Source organism: Nicotiana sylvestris, chromosome 7 (genome assembly GCF_000393655.2).
Source record: "Nicotiana sylvestris chromosome 7, ASM39365v2, whole genome shotgun sequence".
NCBI classification, from domain to species: Eukaryota; Viridiplantae; Streptophyta; class Magnoliopsida; order Solanales; family Solanaceae; genus Nicotiana; species Nicotiana sylvestris.
The window spans coordinates 170,152,523-170,171,977 of NC_091063.1; the positions used below are offsets into that span (position 1 = coordinate 170,152,523).

Below are 19,455 nucleotides of genomic sequence, written 5' to 3' on the forward strand. Positions count from 1 at the left end.
TCAAGATATAAAATACGAAAAAAATGTGGAAAGAATAGAGGAAAACTCTGCCCCCCCCCCCCACCCCCACGCACTTATATGTTATATATGAATATACATATATTCTCGACTATTTTAGTTTAAGTGGTTGAGTGAACCGCTATTTAAATTAATTCTTGGGGTATTATCACTTTTAGCTCGCGCCAGAAACTATTTACATCTGGCAGGCGAAAAAGTGGATAGATCTGTATACTTTTCGCATATAACATGCATAATATATATATACAAAATATATATAAAATTTAATGCACTTTTCGGCTATTATTTTTACAGCAGCTATACAATGTCATTTTTACTTAATTAATTCTTCAATATATAAATTGCCAGCCACATTTGAGTTGGACTCTCAAAAAGCCTTGGGGCTTGACATTAAGCTAGCGTTTGACCATAGATTCCCAAATTTGTTTTGAAAAATCTGATATAGGTGAAGTTTGGTTTAAAGATAAAAGTGTGTTTGGACATCAGTTTTCAAAACATATTTCCCAAATTTATTTTGGTAAAATATCAAACATAACTTATACCCACAAGTTCTAAAAACTATCACAAATACCCAACAGTACCATTATCAATAACATTAATTATAATCGCAAACCATAGTCCTGAACATAAATAAATTTGGTACAAAATTATCAATTTTATAATGAACTACATGATACACTATCAGATGACCGAAAAGACAAAACAATATTGTTACAAAATAATAAATGGTAGGCTCCTTTATAAAATATAAAAGTTTGGAATTTTTTTAAAAAATGTAATAATAATATTTTGGCCCAAAACCAGCTATTGGGATTTTGCCAAAATATAATCAAAATTTATGGTTAAATATGTGTTAGCCAAATAAAACTCAAATTCATTTTGGCAAAATTTATGGTCAAACGATCCTATGTAAAAACAATATAAGCCCACTGTTCCAAGTCCAATAAAACTTGGCCCCATTAGGTACACGTGTCCACCAGCAGTCAGCTTTCTCTTCTTATTGTGACTACTAGTAACAAGTTTATGATCTCACTTTAAAATATACAGTAAAAAGAGCTCAAATTGTCAAGAATCTGCAATTTCAGTTATGGTAAAGTTGATTTTTCTTCTTTTCTTGTTCTAATATTTGTTTTACACTAAAAGGTTATACTTAAGTTGAAGTATTGCATGTTGATTTAAGATAGTAATATTTTGGTGAAATTCAAATTAAAACTATGGTTTTCTTGACAATGCATAGAAATTGTTGTTTGGTTTGTAATCTTTATCAATCTTTATAGTTCAATGGCTCTCTCATTGCAGTATAGATTGCCAAATATGGTAGTTCTATAGATATACTCTTACTGTTTTTCCTTTTCCTCTTGGAGTAGAGGGGGAAAAGGAAGGAAAAGCTGAATAATAAATTTAATTTTCCTTGTTTGGTTTGGAAAAATTGTTATGTTAAAAAATAATAAGAATAAGAAAACCTCTTTAAAGAGGAGTAAAAACCAGGTGACTTCTGGTATGCGGAGCCAAGACTTTTATTAAGGGATTCAAAATATAAAGAAGTAAATACACGAGAAAGTCAAAGAGATTCAACAATCTAATATATATATATATATATATACACACACACAAGAAATAATTTTCATCTTATATATACAGTATAACTTTCCAACGAAGAATTTGGATGAACCCCTTCCGTCACCCTAACTCCGCCCATGCCGGTATATCAAAAGAGAGTTAAAAAAGTCAAGAGGATTCAACATCTACTATATATACATAAATTTTCACCTTGTATATAAAGTGTAATTTTCTGGCGAAGGGGGTTCGGATGAACCTACTTCCGCCACCCTAGCTCCGCCCATGCGTATATCAAAGGAGAGTTAATGAAAGTCCTCTAAATTGGTCACTAAGTGTCAAACAAGGAGAAACAATAGCTATAAGAGCAACAACAAAGCAAGTGAAGAATGAGAAAGAATCACCTAAAACGAGCTAGAAGGTTACAGTATATTTGTAAATGGAGCTTCAATGCTTCGGTGTGGGATAATACTGGGTATGTTGTTGTTGTATATGTTGTTGTTGTTGGAGCTTCAATGCTTGCTCTAGTTATATAACATCTACCTCGAATCTCTAATACTATAGTTCATGAGTAGCTATTATTTCCTATTGGTGAAACTGAGATTTCATTCTTATGCTAGCCTTTTTCATGTCCATTTTTCACTCCATGTTTCATCATTTTCCCTCTTTCTCTTTTCTTCCTTTTTTCGTCTTTCCATCTTTGACATCTGAATTGAATTTTATGGCTTGATAGTTACGAGTAGACAATAAAATATCCGATGGTTAGCACTAGAGGAGGTCATCGTCATAGATGCATTTGGGAGAGTGGAATAATCATTTAATAAAAGCTAAATGGATTAAAAATTCCTAGATAAATGAGGTAACACGGATGAAATCATTTATCTACTGCGGAATTTCAAGATTTGGAAGATTAAATAAATGGTTATCGCAAGAGCCAATTTGTCATATGGATAATAAGGAAATTTCTTTCCTATGTCAGTTTAATCTAAGACCATAGGTTACTAATTAATTTCACAATGTTATTAAGGAAATAACCAGATCAGTTTCTGTTTTTTGTTACATGCATATAATATCAGGTTGTTTAGTGTAGGAACAGATTATGGAATCCAGTCTTGGTTAAACTGCTTTCAGCATATGTTTCCTTGTTTTCATCTAGAAGTTAATCATACTAAAAATTTAAAGAAATCAATTTACCGGATCACATCTGCAGGTTTTTCCCTGAGGTGTTTACAATCTTTTTCGTCTTAACTTGCTCCAGCAGAGAAAAACTTAGAAATGGCAAAAGATAAAGTAGGAAGCTTCGGTACTGAAGCTTCCCGGTCAAATAAAAGGTTGGCCGAGAAAAAGCAGGTGTCGAACAGCAAGCTGATTTTTGACGAGATATTTGTTCGTATTCCTGGATCGCCATCTAAGTTTATATTAGGCCCGTGTTTTAAGACTATGCTTCCTCCGGAGCTCTCTCCTCGCTATCCCTTAGCTGAAGGAGAAAAGCTACTTCTACACTGCGTGCAACCTGATTCGTTCAAAGGTAAGACTCTGAGGTCGTGGCCTCATGTAAGTAGAACGTGGATCGATTGGGTAGATAGAGTTGAGAAGGCAAAATGGGAGGTGTGGAAATCAGCTGATATATATGATGCTATTCAGTTGTCGAAAATTGATATACCGAAGGATAAAAATCTTATTTACGCTGCCTTGTGCTATTGGTCAATCTCGACAAATTCTTTCCACTTCAGATTTGGTATGATGGGGCCAACAATACTAGATATTGTTTCCTTGACAGGACTTAGGCCGCATGGCGAAGAAGTAAGTGTCCCTCTCGCGATAGCTGAATCGACCTGTGATTTTCCCAAGTATGGCAAAATTAAAGAATGCTTAACTTACTGCAAATTTCTCGATGTGTCAATGGGAGCAATGTCTGTGACAGAGGAAGAACATATATCGTTTCTGGTTATGTGGCTTTGTAGATATCTGTTATGTAATTCTTCGATTACCATGATCGAGCAATGTACGAAACTGGCTTTTGTTCTTGCTATGGGTAAAAAGCTTGCTTTGGCACCTTTTGTGTTGTCTAATTTATATCATGGCTGTCATGACATCGTTACGGGTAAGTTTGACGATGCAACGGGTCCTTTCTGGATCTTGCAGTTATGGCTACAGTCTTACTTTCCCGAACATCAACCTTCGACTTCAGATAACGGTAATGCTCCGACCTATGGGTTTCCCTTGGCTGAAGGTGTGTTGAGACCTAAAACATTTAACCATTACTTTGTTTTCTTTCACACATGCTCATATAGACCAGCCAGCCAATTCACGCCATTTTCTTCTCGGAAGTTTGGACCTGAGTGGTTTAAGAGGTCACTTGATCCTTACTTCCAAAAACTCAACAGGACAGAGTTAAAAGACATTTGGGCTAGTTATCTTATTGCTCGAGACATCCCGTACAGTATCGTTCTAGACGAATCTTCGAAGTGGAAATGTGGGGTAGAACATTATTCTCCAAATCAGTTTGCTCGACAGTTTGGCATGAAACAGGCTGTTCCCCTCCACCGATCAGCCAATGATTTTTCAATCAGAAGGGAGGAAGATAATGTCGAAGAAACTGAATCAAGGTTTTCGCAACTAAAAAGGAAATTCTCATTTGTTCCATTTAATATTAATCCAAGTTCTAGAACGTTCTTTGATTCCTGGTGGTCCACTTATATTAAGAATCGGGACAAGACTGCTATCGATGTCCTCAGGAAGATCTCACCGTGTGATATGCCTCTCAGTCCATCTGACAGGCAAGAAGTTGCTGCTCCGAAGTCCATTGGTATTAAAGGCGATTCTCAGTCTGCAGGAAAATTTGGCCAGAATATGAAGAGAAACTATAAAGGTACGATACCCTTCTTGATGGAACGAATCATAATTTTCCTAGTTGGCTCGTATCCCTAGGAATAGAGGAATCATCGGCATTTGATTCGCCATAAAATATATGTAAACATTATGATCTGGCTTGCAATACAATGGCTTGTACATATACCATTATATTTGATTTTCGGATAATTTTCCCTAGAAGGAAGCCTTGGCATAACTCGTAAGGTTGCTGCCATGTGACCCGGAGGTCACGGGTTCGAGCCATGGATATAGCCTCTTGCAGAAATGCAAGGTAAGGCTGCATACATAGACCCTTATGGTCCGGCCCTTCCCGGACTTAGTGCACCGGGCTACCCTTTTTCAATGTTCTGCGACTTGTCTTTTTCTACCTTTGGTTTCCATTTTCTGCAATTTGATATCTAGTATTGCCTCCTTATTCATGCCTTTCAGGGGGTAATATTCCATCACAATCCTTTGTACAACAAGACGAGTACAGACAACAAAGGAACTCGTATGAGGCGGCCGAAAAGATATCTACAAGAGGAATATCATGCAAGGTAAAAGTTCCCATGCATCCCCTAAACAGGCCTCTGGGATTGTAAGGGGATTGCTTGGCCTGATTCCTTCACTTCGCTGTGGCTTTACCATTTTCAGAAGATGAAGATATCCGCAATGGAAACGCCGCTACCAGGGACAACTTCGACAAGTTGTAATCCAGCGGATGAAGATAGGAATATGGCCGACATGCATGTTTCTGGTGACGATACATCAATCTCCACCTCTTCCTCCACTGCAGAAAATGTATGTAAATTCTCCTTATTACTTGTGTCATTCGGACTAATTGCTCCATCTAAGTTTGAGAGCTTTTTCTTTTCAGGAAGGCAAAAAATGCAAGGTTTCCCCATTATTAGCTAAGACCAGAAGCAAGACATCCGATATTATTGAACCACTAGATTGTCCTGTCAAATTTGATAATCTAGACGACTTCTTTGCTGGAGTTAGTGGACAAATTAAACGAGCTCGATCTATCAGTTTTTCGACTGGCCAATCTTCTTCCATATATGACAAGATATCCGCCACGCAAAAGTCTACACCGTCAGTGGAAATGCTCGCCACAGCAAAAAATGACATCGACAGATTACTGCACATGCCTTCTCAGGACTTGCTTCTACCCGAAAACTGTTCAACATTAAGTGCAGCACTGTCAATATATGCTGAATCACCAGATTTATCGGTTGAGAGAGCGCTTTCCTTGGAGAAACTCAAAGAGAACCTTCCGCATATTTCCTCAACCTGGCGTAGAGCTAAGAAGGACAAAGAGGATTATTATAAGAATGCTGCCAAGAAAGTGGTCATCGTCGATGAGCTCACAAAAGGTCAGGAACTCTACACCAACCTCAAAGATTACGACGACAAGCTTGAACGTACAATGGATTCCATCAGAAACCAAATGAGTAAGTTGAAGGCAAGATTGAAGGATGCAAAGACAAAAAGAAAAGCAATCCAGGAGCAAAAATTGAGTTTGGCTAGGAAGTCTTTTGAAAAGTCTACTACTCTTGATGAAATGGAAGCTGAGTTTTCTCTCCTGGAGGAGATGAAGGACCTAGCTGATTCCGATATTGCCCGAGTTGAAGAAAGCTTGAAAGTCTTCAAAAGCAAGATAACCGGATCGCCTGTGTAAATCGCCCTTCATATGAATTTGCTGGCTAGTAATCCAGAGTATAAGAGCATGTAAATATCTTTTTTGCGACGTACTTTCTCTCTTTTGAATTGCATCCATAAGTATAGCCAAGTCGTCCAAACTTGTAAAGTGAACGAGTAGTGTCGATCCATGACGATATACTGGAGTTTTTGCAGAGTTGACAAAGCCATCAAAAAGATACGGAGAATGATCCGAGCTACTGTCTTTTGGTGTATATGGAACGAAATTTGATGGAATCTCAACTCCAACTCACACTTTGAAGGCCTTTTGCTTAGTTAACCTTTACAGTTGGAGTTTTCTTAAACTTGTGCTTAGTGCAGTTAATTTTTTGGATTTTGTTATCTCCCTGAACTTTAAGTGATCATTTGTCATGGAGCTGATATTATCATCTCTTTTGTACTACCTTTTGCATCTACTTGATGCCATTTAATGATAATTTGATTACTAGGAGGTCACGAGTTCGAGCCATGGAAATAGCCTCTTGCAGAAATGCAGAGTAAGGCTGCATACATAGACTTTTGTGGTCCGACCCTTTTCCGAACCTCACGCATAACGGGAGCTTAGTGCACCAGACTTCATCAACAACAAAAAGTGTAGATACACTTCTCGGACATCAGTAGTTTGGGTTAAAACTACTGGTTCTGTCGAACCCATATCTTAAAGCCTACATTTGTCCCTGCCTCCATATCTGGTGGCATAGGTTAACAGACATGGATGACTGGGTATAATGTAGGGGATTTGAAGGTTTAGTTGAACTCATTACTTTTTGCTCGAACAACGTGTATATGTATTTGATCACGCTCCGAGGCGGAGCTAGAATTTCAATCCTATGGGTTCTAAATTTTGGAACGATAACTTTAAGTACATTAATAATTGGGTTTTAAACTTAATATTTGTACATATTTAATGATTTTTTTAGCACAAATACAATGTTTGACCAAAAACTATTGGATTCGTCTCAACCTGTAGCCAAGCTACTAGCTTCGTCCCTATCATGCTCATTAAACTCACTGACTTTAGAATTCCCCTCTTGTTAATAAAAAAATATATTATATACGAGGAACTTACTATTATAAGCATGTAAAAAATAAGAGTTAGAGTGAATCAAAATCCTAAATACCATCATAGAGTTTTATGACATAATATATGATGATATTATGTTATGTATTACTAAAAAGGTGATAAAATAAAATTAAATAATCTACATAATCAAGGTTGAATTGTTTTTCCTTTTATCACATTGACTGATATGAATTGAGGTTAAATGAAGGAGATGATATTAATTTGTTTGAGATTGAGGCGTAATTATTATTGTTATTGTTATTTATCATGCTGATGCGAAATTGAGCAACTTATTGGCATGCATGAATGTCACACATTTCTCTATGCAAGTACTTTATTGTTATGGTCGGTGATAAATATGCTTCGATTTTTCCTCATTCTTGATTTAGGTTCTGGATTTACTTATAATTACATATGAATTTATTTAAAAAAATATTAACTTCTCATTTATAATTCTATAAAAGCGATTGACTTATTTAAAAAAATCCCCTTTAATTGCAAATAGCAAATGCGACTTAGAAATCGCATATGTAGCAATTGCTAATTAAATATTTCACAATTGTTTTTGCAATTTTTATTATATTGTATGGTGTGATCTATGAAAAAGAGTATGTTTTTTTTTTTGTAGGTATTGAATCAAACACCATCTTCATCACTTGAAAAAGTAAGCTCGGATGAAGTACTTCAAATGGTTGAACAGCTTTATAATCAAGCTACAACAGGTCAATTTTTTTTTTCTTTTACATTTATATGCTTATATTTGGTTTTGCTGAATTGGGCTTTATTCCATAATTATGTTTATATGCAATGTATGGGTCAATTTAATTTTTTTTATATGGAGTTTGCTACTCAAAGTTCCAATTTTTATACTTCTATGCCATCTTTGTACTTATTGTCACACCTCCTTTTTCACCCCGCGCCCGCAAGGCGCAGAGGGAGTTTTTTCAATTAAAGGACAATCAAAACGGGATTTATTATTAAAATTCAGAGTCACCACTTGGGAGATTTATGGTGTCCCAAGTCACCAGTTTAATCCCGAATCGAGGAAAAGAATGACTCTGTTTAACAGTCAGCGTACCAGAAATTCGGATAAGGAATTCTATTAACCCGGGAGAAGGTGTTAGGCATTCCCGAGTTTCGTGGTTCTAGCACGGTCGCTCAACTGTCATATTCGGCCTAATTATCTGATTTTTATACAATTATGAACCTATGTGCAAATTATAACTTTTACCGCTTTTATTATTATCATTATTTTAAAGAGAATTGCAACATCGTGAAAACGTGTCTCGAACCACGTCACATCAATTCACCTGTGGTTGTTGACACATCTCGACTTAGTTGATATTTGGATTTGGATCACATAAATATGCACCCGAGTTTAAGGAGATAACTTTATTAAATACGCTCCTAAAGATACTAACGCATTATTATTTTGGGAAGTCCGCAAAATTCGCTAAACGGCATGTCCCGAAATCTAATCATTTAAAATAACCATCTATTGAGAACCCCGTAATTTGCGTATTTTATTTGGCGAGGCTCGTCTTATTTATTATTTAAAGGGCAAACCTAAAAGCAACTACGATTCTCTACTTTATTTGTCTCTAAAAAAAGAAATCCTAATTTATTCACTAAGATTATCTAGAGCCATTATAATCGGGTTACATGAGATGCACCCCAAAAAAATTAGAAATTAAGCATCACAACTACGTCACGGGAACCGTACCCGTAATCACAATGATTTATTAATTGCACCTAATCAACGAAACTTGATTAATAACATCTACCAATTCAACCAAATCTACCTTTCATTAATTCATTAATCACTCTCACTATTCCAATGTACTAAATTAATAATGAGATGACGAAAGACATAATACATTCATTGTACTATGGATAAAATGCTCACAGTGAATCAAGGAAACACAATTATGATTTAAAATAACCACTTAGCATGCTAGTTCAGAATAAAAAATGATAGGCATATATCCAAAGGTTTAACATGAGATTTAATCATAATATTATATTCTATAACTCAAAATTAAACCAGTTCATTTTTTTCATATTCTAAATAAAGACAACAATTCAAACATAGCAATTCATTTACTAAGAATACATCAACACATAAACGATAATGTCAATCACGAGAACATTTCATAAAGTCATTCATTAGACGACAAATTTAGGAGACAAAATCGCAAGAAGAAAGGAAAAGAATTAGACCTTTCATCGATTAAAAATTACAACTTAGAATACTAACCGGAAATGACCGCAACGGAACAGAAAATCGGATAGCAACCTCGACGTACCGAATCTCGGCGAACAACGACGACCTCAACGGAAACGGAAAACTCGAACCAAGATTGGCAACGACCTCGACGGGTTGTTGGTAGTGTGGTCGACGGACTGCTGTGCGTCGTTTAACGATGGTTAGCGACGAGCTGCTCAGCTGCTGGTGGGCGACGAGGCAGCGTAAGGCTGTTGTGCGTCGTGAGATGAAACAGCAACACTGTCGAAGAAGCTGCAGCAGCAGCTGTTCGTCTGGTGGGGGTCGTTGGCAGTGTCGTCGGCGGGTGGTTTGGGTGGACGATGAGGGTCGTGACTGGTCGATGCAGCAGCGCTGCTGCTCGTCAATGGCGGACCACGGTCACCACTGCTGGTTGAGGGTCTGTCCGGCGTGACAGTAGGTGGGGGACATTGGTAGTGTCGTGGTTGTTTGGAAGTTCGCTGGTGAGGATGGAGTTTGGGCAGCGTAGGGTTTTCGTTAGTGCCCTCTCTGAAATGAAGAAGAAGACGTGAGTAGTATCCACATTTTTGGTCTCCAAAGTCTCTCTCTTTCAAAATCTATCTCCCCTTAATTTTGTCCGTGTATTCTCTTTTTATCTCCAAAGTCTGAAGAGGTCCCCCCTGTCCGTGTCTCTTATTGTGTCCGAAGAGTCGTGACTCTTCTAATGTCTGAAGAGTCATGGCTTTCTAATATTTGAAGAGTCGGTGTATTTATAAGTCTAGGTTTTAGGGTAGGTTAGTAGGTATTGGGCCTAAAAATGGGTCGTTTGAACCCAAATATTATTTCTTCCCCGTAACAGAGAATAAAAACACGACCTTATTTAATTAATCCTACGCAAGCAAAATAACTATCAAAATAAGACTGGCAATTAAAACAAAACTATTTTTGTAATTTTTGTTTTTTATAAAAAGATAAAATATAAAGTACTATTTTTGTATTTTTCAAATTTAGGAGAAATACATAAACTAAACTTCTTTTTTTTTTTTGTAATATATATTGTAATTTTTCATTTTGTAACGAAATAAAGTAAAGAAGTCAAAAATAGTTGAAATAACTATATTAGATTAAATAAAATATTTACGCTAAAAATGTGAAAATTCTTGGGGAGGGTAAAAAATCATACGTCTACAGCTGCCTCTCTTTGACTGGAAACACGAAGAGTTTTCCGACAAAGAACGACTAGACAGGTTTTTGACCCGACCCTTATTTGGAGAGACTAAAACTAAAGGAAATGAAGAGAATGTGACCGAGCTCTGGTATCTGAGCTGCCTACATATCCTTGGCTATAAAGGAATCAGGCCACGTGTAGTTCGGAGGTGAGTGAGAACATGGAGTATGCCGAGGTGGAGAGCCGATCGAGGTTCCGTTCCGTCGAGGTTCAGGTCCGCGGTCCTGCTATTACATCAAAAATCAAAACATAAAAAAGACTAACTAAGCCTATCAGCTACTAGTTACAAGATTCCTATCTATGAGTCTTTCGAAACTTGATCTTGAGTTTTAGTTGGTGCTTCATGCGGACTCTGATCTGAATCTTGATGCTTGTTAGCTACAGGTGTTGGTTCAATCTTTTTCAGCTTTTTTCAAAATCAAGACGGGACATGCAGTGCTTGTGACATTGACCATGTCTTGGGCAACCCCATCTTTTATTGACTTCTGCATTTTGGATTCATTTTTTTTCTTTATTGTGACTAACTTCTGTTGACTCGAACTTGAACTGATTACTTCCTTCTTGTGAGCTTCGAATTATTTTTTCTTCGAAGCTTGAACTACATTCTTTCTGACCTGACTAGTAGTCTTCCTTTTGATTTATGTAGTGGAATTTATGCTGGGGTATTTTGTTATAACCCTCCGCTTTACTGACTTCTGACTTGAACTTGAGTGTATTCCTCTATTCTACAGGCGGGTTCCTGACTTCAAACTTGAAATGTATTCCTCTGTTCTACAGGCGGGCTCCTGACTTCAAACTTGAAATGTATTCCTCTGTTCTACAGGCGGGCTCCTGACTTCAACTTGAAATGTACTCCTCTGTTATACAGGCGGGCTCCTGACTTCAACTTGAAATGTACTCCTCTATTCTACAGGCGGGCTCCTGACTTCAACTTGACTTTAAAAGATAATACAACCTCCATTCTCCAGGCGGGCTCCTAACTTCATCAACAATTCAAATATAATACAGCCTCCATTCTCCAGGCGGGCTCCTGACTTCATCAACAATTCAAAGATAATACAACCTCCATTCTCCAGGCGGGCTCCTAACTTCAACCACTTCTTAAAAATAACAGCTTCATTCTCCAGGTGGGATCCTGACTTCAATAACTTCTTAAAATAATTCAGCCTCCATTCTCCAGGCGGTCTCCTGACTCCAACAACTTCTTAAAAATAACACCTCCATTCTCCAGGCGGGCTCCTGACTTCAATAACTTCTTAAAATAATTCAGCCTCCATTCTCCAAGCGGGCTCCTGACTCCTTTAACTTGAATCATCTTCTTTCAACTGCTTCCCTCAAAACTGGTGTTTTATTCCTCTGTAAACTACTGGGGATAACACCGATATTTTATTCACAAATATATCATTTTCCTTCTTCAAAGACTACTTCCTTTAAAGCTGGTGCTTTCACTTCCCTGAAACCTGTCAGGAATAACACTGCTGGGGAATTATCTTCCTCATTTTAACAATTATGGGGATGATATTGATTCAAAGGCCATTACTTTTAAAACTTTGGGTTATCTTGCTTCTTCCAAGATTGCTTTTATTTTAAAACTTGTATCTCTCTTCTCGTATACTGCTGGGGATTTTACTTCCTTCAAAACTTGTGTTATCTTCTCTCTTTACCAAATGGCTATCTGATTTCAAGAAAATTTTCGTAATGAGAGAAAATTTTCTGCCCTAGTTTGATAATCTTCTTTGTGACCCTGTCTTTCTACTGTCAATAATATTTCCTTTCCCTTCTTTAAATCAAAGAAAAATTTGTTTGTTTCAAACGGGGCGAGTGGTCGTGCCACTTCTACTGGGGATGGTTTTTTCCCTTTTCTTTTCCCTGCTTTGCTATAAAACTTGCTGAGGATGATATTATTTGTTGCGGCTGATATTCTTGCTGGGGATGGTTTTTCTTTTCTCTTCCTTCCCCGCTCTGTGTTGTCCAACCATTGTGGAGCTTGGTCGAGAATCTGTCGGAGTTGTTCTTGTGTCTTGGAAATCTGTTGGGGATCTTCTTGGAATTTGATCCATAACTTTTCAACTGTTGTTCTTTCTGTTTTTCTCCGACTTCCCCTAGAAATTTAGGCCTCTTGGGATCTAGACCCATTCATCATCTGGTCTTGCAACAAACTTCTTTTCACTTTGTTACCTTATCTTTGGCCTGTCCTATTCGCATTTTTGTTTTGCCCCATTTTGGCCACTGGTAGTAAGTTCTGAAAATCCTTTTCAAAAACAAACTGCTGGGGAGGTAAAGTCTTTAAACCAAGAAATGAAAAAGTGATGATTTCAAAAAATAGAAAAAGAAGAAGTCTTTCTGAACAAATATTGGGGAAAAGGAAAGAAAAGAACTTATCTGAATGATATAACCAATCCCAACGATCATGTTGTGCATTTCGGATTGATCAACCCAGTCTATTCGTATCAATCAATCTTTCGGACGGCCTCATCTTGCTGGGGATAAACAAGTACTTAACGCTTTGCCAAATGTGGACCCTTTCCGCCAATCTTGTCTTGTCGCCTCATAGTGCCCTTCGAGGGGTTTTCACTAATAAGACTCTCTCATTTCTCTCAACTCCCGTCGCCTTATGGTGCCTGTGAAGGTTTTCACCGATAAGACTCTCTCATTTTATTTTATTTTCAGCTGGGGATTGGAGTGCTGTCGATATGAATCTCTTTGCTAGGGATTCTTTTCGGCTATCAATTCATTTCCAGCTTATGATCCTCTTCTTTGCTGGGGATCAGAGTGTTATTCCCGACTTCCATTTTCATTGAATTGGCACTTCTCAAATACTGATCGGGAAGTCTTTCTTGGACATCAATATGGGTTTTTATGTATGGCCAAAAGGAAAAGGGATATCAAAAGTTCAAAATAATTTTTATGGGTAAAACAGTACAACTCTTGGAATCAAACTTTCTTACCAAAATTATAAATGCAAACTTTTGCCCCAGTTTTTCTTGCTTGGGGATTTTTATTTGTTACACTATGTTACATTATGCACACTATGTTACAGTATACACACTATGTTACACGATGACCGAGCCGTGAGGCGCCTACGTATCCTTCTTTGAGGAATCAGGTCAAACGTAGTTCCCCTTCCTTTATTTTTCCTGTGACTTTTTTTTCTTTATCATCATTATTTTTCTCTTATTATTTTTCTTTCAATTTAATTTCTGATTCCAAAAGAGGGATATGAAAGAATAAATAAGGCTCAAAAAGGGAAGCAAAGGTTAAAGTGTTTGGATAGAAGAAAGAATTGCCTCCGTCATTTCATTCTCCGATAGATGCCAACCACAAACAAACAACAATTACAATCAAAAGAAATCATACATAATATCTCTTAACTGCGTCAGAATTGATAGCCATGTCGACGCATTTCCCGTCGATATCTGTTAAACATAAAGCACCATGGGGCAACACTCTGGTTATAATGAATGATCCTTGCCAATTCGGGGCGAACTTGTCTTTTGCTTCGGCCTGATGTGGCAGGATTCGTTTCAACACATGCTGCCCCACCTCAAATTTTCTGGGGCGCACCTTCTTGTTGTAGGATCTCGCCATTCTCTTTTGATATAACTGGCCATGACACACAACTGCCAATCTCTTTTCATCAATCAAGTTCAACTGCTCCAAACGGGTTTTGACCTACTCGTCATAATCAATCTCAGCCTCAGCGACAATCCGAAGGGATGGAATTTCAACTTTCGCCGGTATTACTGCTTCAGTTCCATATACCATTAAATAAGGAGTTTCCCCTACCGAAGTACGGACAGTGGTGCGATAACCCAACAATGCAAATGGTAATTTTTCATGCCATTGTCTGGATCCTTCTACCATCTTCCTCAGTATCTTCTTGATGTTCTTGTTGGCTGCTTCAACTACTCCATTCGCCTTGGGACGATATGGTGTGGAATTACGGTGTGTAATCTTAAACTGCTGACATACCTCTTTCATCAAATTGCTGTTAAGATTAGCACCATTATCCGTGATGATCACCTTTGGGATTCCAAATCTACAGATGATATGGGAGTGAACAAAATCTACCACTGCCTTCTTGGTTACCGACTTGAAAGTTTTAGCTTTAACCCACTTAGTGAAATAGTCGATGGTCACCAGAATGAACTTATGACCGTTGGTAGCTGCCGGCTCAATAGGTCCAATGACATCCATGCCCCAGGAAACAAATGGCCATGGCGCTGACATTGTATGCAATTCTGTCGGCGGAAAATGAATCAAATCTACGTGTATCTGACACTGATGGCATTTTCGCACGAAATTGATACAATCACGCTCTATAGTGAGCCAATAGTACCCTGCTCGAAGAATCTTCTTTGCCAATACATATTCGCTCATATGTGGCCCACAAACTCCAACATGTACCTCTGTCATAACTGTCGTGGCTTGACTGGCATCTATACATCTCAGGAATCCCAAATCTGGGGTTCTTTTGTACAACACTCATCCACTGAGGAAGAATCCACTTGACAATCGCCGAATGGCTCTTTTTTTTTATCTTCGGTGGCCTGCTCCGGGTATATCCCCATCCTGAGGTACTCCTTGACGTCATAAAACCATGGCTCGCCATCCTCTTCTTCCCCTATCATGTTGCAATAAGCATGCTGATCACGAACCTGGATGTGCAACGGGTCAACATGAATTTTGTCTGGGTGGTGAAACATCGATGCTAAAGTGGCCAATGCATCGGCAACCTCATTGTGAACTCTTGGGATGTGTCTGAACTCCACTGATTGAAATCGCTTGCTCAGATCGTGCAAACATTGTCAATATGGTATGAGCTTCAAATCCCGTGTTTCCCATTCACCCTGAATCTGATGCACCAGGAGGTCCGAGTCTCCCAAGACCAAAACGTCCTGGACATCCATGTCTGCAGCTAGTCGAAGACCCAAAATGCATGCCTCATACTCAGCCATATTGTTGGTACAATAGAAACGCAGCTGAGCTGTAACAGGATAATGACGTCCTGTTTCAGAAATAAGTACTGCTCCTATTCCAACTCCCTTCGCATTTGTGGCTCCATCAAAGAAAAACTTCTAACCTGGTTCCTCAGATAATTCCAACTCATCTATATGCATCACTTCCTCGTCAGAAAAATACGTCCTCAACTGCTCGTATTCTTCATCAACAGGATTCTCAGCCAAGTGATCGGCCAGTGCTTGGGCTTTCATGGCCGTCCTCGTCACATAGACGATGTCAAACTCCGTGAGTAATATTTGCCATTTAGCTAACCTCCTTGTGGGCATAGGCTTCTAGAAAATATACTTTAGTGGATCTTAGCATGAAATGAGATAAGTAGTATATGAGGACAAATAATGCTTCAATTTCTGGGTCACCCAAGTTAGGGCGCAACATTTCTTCTCGAGTTGAGTGTACTTAACCTCATATACTGTAAACTTTTTGCTGAGATTATAGATGGCTTGCTCCTTCCTTCCTATAATGTCGTGTTGCCCCAACACGCAACCAAACAAATTCTCCAGGACCGTTAGATAAAGAATTAACGGTCTTCCCCGCTCAGGTGGAACCAACACAGGTGGATTTGATAAATATCTTTTGATCTGGTCAAATGCCTCCTAACATTTTGCCGTCCATTCTATCGCAGCATCTTTCTTCAGTAGCCGAAAAATGGGTTCATAGGTTGTTGTGAGTTGTGCAATAAACCTGCTGATGTAATTCAACCTTCCCAACAGACTCATTACTTCTGTCGTGTTCTTTGGCGGTGGCAAATCTTGGATAGATTTGATCTTCGACGGGTCCAGTTCAATACCTCGTCGACTGACGATGAATCCCAACAGCTTTCCAGATGGAACTCCAAATGTACATTTGGCCGGGTTGAGCTTAATATCGTAACTTCGAAGCCTTTGTAAAAACTTCCTTGAGTCGGCTACGTGGTTTTCCTGATGCTTGGATTTTATGATCACATCGTCCACGTACACCTCAATTTCTTTGTGGATCATGTCATGAAACACAGTAGTCATTGCTCTCATGTACGTTGCCCCAGCATTCTTCAAACCAAATGGCATTACCCGGTAGCCATAAGTTCCCCACGGTGTAATGAATGTCGTCTTTTCCGCATCTTCTTCATCCATCAGAATCTGATGATACCCAACATAGCAATCTACAAAAGATATGATCTCACGTCTGACACAATTGTCAATCAAGATATGGATGTTGGGTAAAGGAAAGTTGTCCTTTGGACTTGCCCTGTTCAGATTGCGGTAATCAACACACACCCTGATCTTCCCATCTTTCTTCGGCACCGGCACCACATTAGCCAACCAATCAGGATATCGAGTGACACGAATAACCTTTGCTTGCAGCTGCTTGGTTACTTCCTCTTTAATCTTCACACTCATATCCGTCTTGAACTTCCTCAATTTCTGCTCGACGGGAGGGTATGTCGGGTCAGTGGGCAATTTATGAACCATTAAATCTGTGTTTAACCCCGGCATGTCATCATACGACCATGCAAAAACATCTTTGAACTCAATAAGTGTTTTGATTAATTCTTCCCTGATATTTGGTGCAATGTGGATGCTTATTTTAGTTTCCCTGATATCGACTGCATCCCCTAAATTGATGGCTTCTGTGTCATTTAAGTTGGGCCTGGATTTCTCTTCAAACTGGCTTAACTCTCTGTTTATCTCTTCGAAGGCTTCATCCTCATCGTATTCCGATTCATTATCATAATCGACCTCTTGTATAGTTAGTTTGGAATCAGATTGATCTTTTAGACTAGGTTGAATATCCGTTGTGCATGCCATATCATTAGAACCAGTATGAAAAGAACTGTTCAGAAAGAGAAAGAAGAAAACAGAATTAAAACAAAAATAAAGAGAGGAAATTTTTTTACTTTATTAAACTGCGGGATGACTTTGGGGGACTAGTTTGGTAAGGATACTATTTTGCTTCTGCTTGGTATCATGCCTCTTGATTTCATGTTGTTCTTATATATATATATATATATATATATATATATATATATGTGTGTGTGTGTGTGTGTGTGTGTGTGTGTGTGTGTGTGTGTGTTTCTTTCATATTGTTCTATGGTGTTACTAATAATGTTTCCTTTTGTTCTTTTATCCTTTTGTCTTATTGAGCCGAGGGTCTTTCGGAAACAGCCTCTCTACTCCTCCGGGGTAGGGGTAAGGTCTGCATACACACTACCCTCTCAGACCCCACTAGTGGGATTACACTGGGTTGTTGTTGTTGTTGTTGTTGTTGTAAACTGCGGGATAACAAAGTTTCACACTTTTGCAGAATACAAAGATAAAACAAAAACTGGATTACAACTCTGAATAATCCCAAAACACAAGAAAGAAAATCCAAAGCCTACTACCAAGACTCCCTCCGGGTAGGAAGATGAGTAGATGTCCAATTGTTGACCTTGGCCTTAGGACCCGCAAACTGTATGTCTGCCTTACTGGAACCCTCTCCAGCTTCTATCATGTTGACATCAGCGAACATCCTTTCAAAGCCCTCATTCAAATCTCTATCTGGCCCGATCAGGGGTCCGAGAATTTCCGGGACCGGCAACGTTCTGAACCCTGCTCTGACAAATGATATGGACAGGCGTGGGATTGGCTTAGGAAGGACCCAGACTCTTTTTTTCAACTGGCGGGCCCGCTTTACATCCGCTGCGGTAGGCTTGAATCCCAGCCCAAAAGTATCCAGGTTCTTGGGCAAAGAAACTGGTTGGACCATTCCCTGCAGATCAATCCCCAAACCTTTTTCTTGGTACAAACCCGTTGTTCAACATCTCCGAGGCTATCATGAAGGTTGCAGCTGCGATTCTGGGAAGTGGAAGGCCCCCACCCTCAGGAATTTTGTCTACTAAGACTGCGTCAAAAACCTGATAAACCCATGGGCCCTTGTCATCGTCGGTTTCTATGAAAGGCACAATGTCATCACTGACGGTATGTGTGCCGTCATCCCCGTGTACCACAATCTCTTGTCTATTCCATTCAAATTTAACCATCTGATGCAGTGTAGAAGGCACTGCTTTGGCTGCGTGGATGCAGGGTCGTCCCAATAAAATATTATACGACACCGCCACATCTATCACTTGAAATTCCATGGTGAACTCGACCGGACCAATTGTCAATTCCAGTATGATATCACCCACTGTGTCAATACTGCCCCCATCAAAACCTCGGATGCAGACGCTGTTCTTGTGGATCCTATCATCAGCAACCTTCAGTTTGTTCAAAGTGGACAAAGGACAGATATTGACACTTGACCCAATATCAATTAGTACTCGAGTGACCACCGATTCTTCGCATTTCACCGTCAGGTAAAGTGCTCTGTTGTGTTTTGTACCCTCTATCGGTAATTCATCGTCAGAGAATGTCACTCGATTTACTTCGAAGATTTTGTGCGCTATTTTCTCCAAATGGTTCACTGAGAGCTTGTCCGGGGCATGGTCTTCATTCAAAATCTTCATTAATGCCTGACAATGATCGTTTGGATGGATCAACAAGGATAGCAACAAGATCTAGGCTGGGGTCCTCCTTAACTGCTCTACAATGGAGTAGTCATGTGCCTTCATCTTCTTTAAAAACTCTTCTGCTTCTTCCTCCGTTACTGGCTTCTTTATTGTTACAGGATTGGCCATTCTCAATTCTGCGGGAACAAAACATCTTCCCGAACGAGTTAACCCCTGGGCCTCGTATACTTCTTCCACAACCTCATTCCCCTTATGCATCACTGTCACTTGACTGTAGCTCCATGGCACAGCTTTCTCATTTGTTATCGGCAACTGCATTACTG

General features: G+C 38.9%; 1 protein-coding gene across 1 annotated transcript; it reads left to right on the top strand.

Annotated features, from left to right (window-relative positions):
* The first annotated feature begins 1,059 nt into the window (after nucleotides 1–1,059).
* On the top strand, nucleotides 1,060–6,491 carry LOC104213113 (uncharacterized). The gene is made up of 5 exons (XM_009762543.2): nucleotides 1,060–1,108; nucleotides 2,786–4,447; nucleotides 4,879–4,985; nucleotides 5,083–5,229; nucleotides 5,306–6,491. The coding sequence occupies exons 2-5, from the start codon at nucleotides 2,851–2,853 to the stop codon at nucleotides 6,107–6,109; spliced, it is 2,655 nt and encodes an 884-aa protein (XP_009760845.1). The 5' UTR covers nucleotides 1,060–1,108; nucleotides 2,786–2,850; the 3' UTR covers nucleotides 6,110–6,491.
* Nucleotides 6,492–19,455: the final 12,964 nt, after the last annotated feature.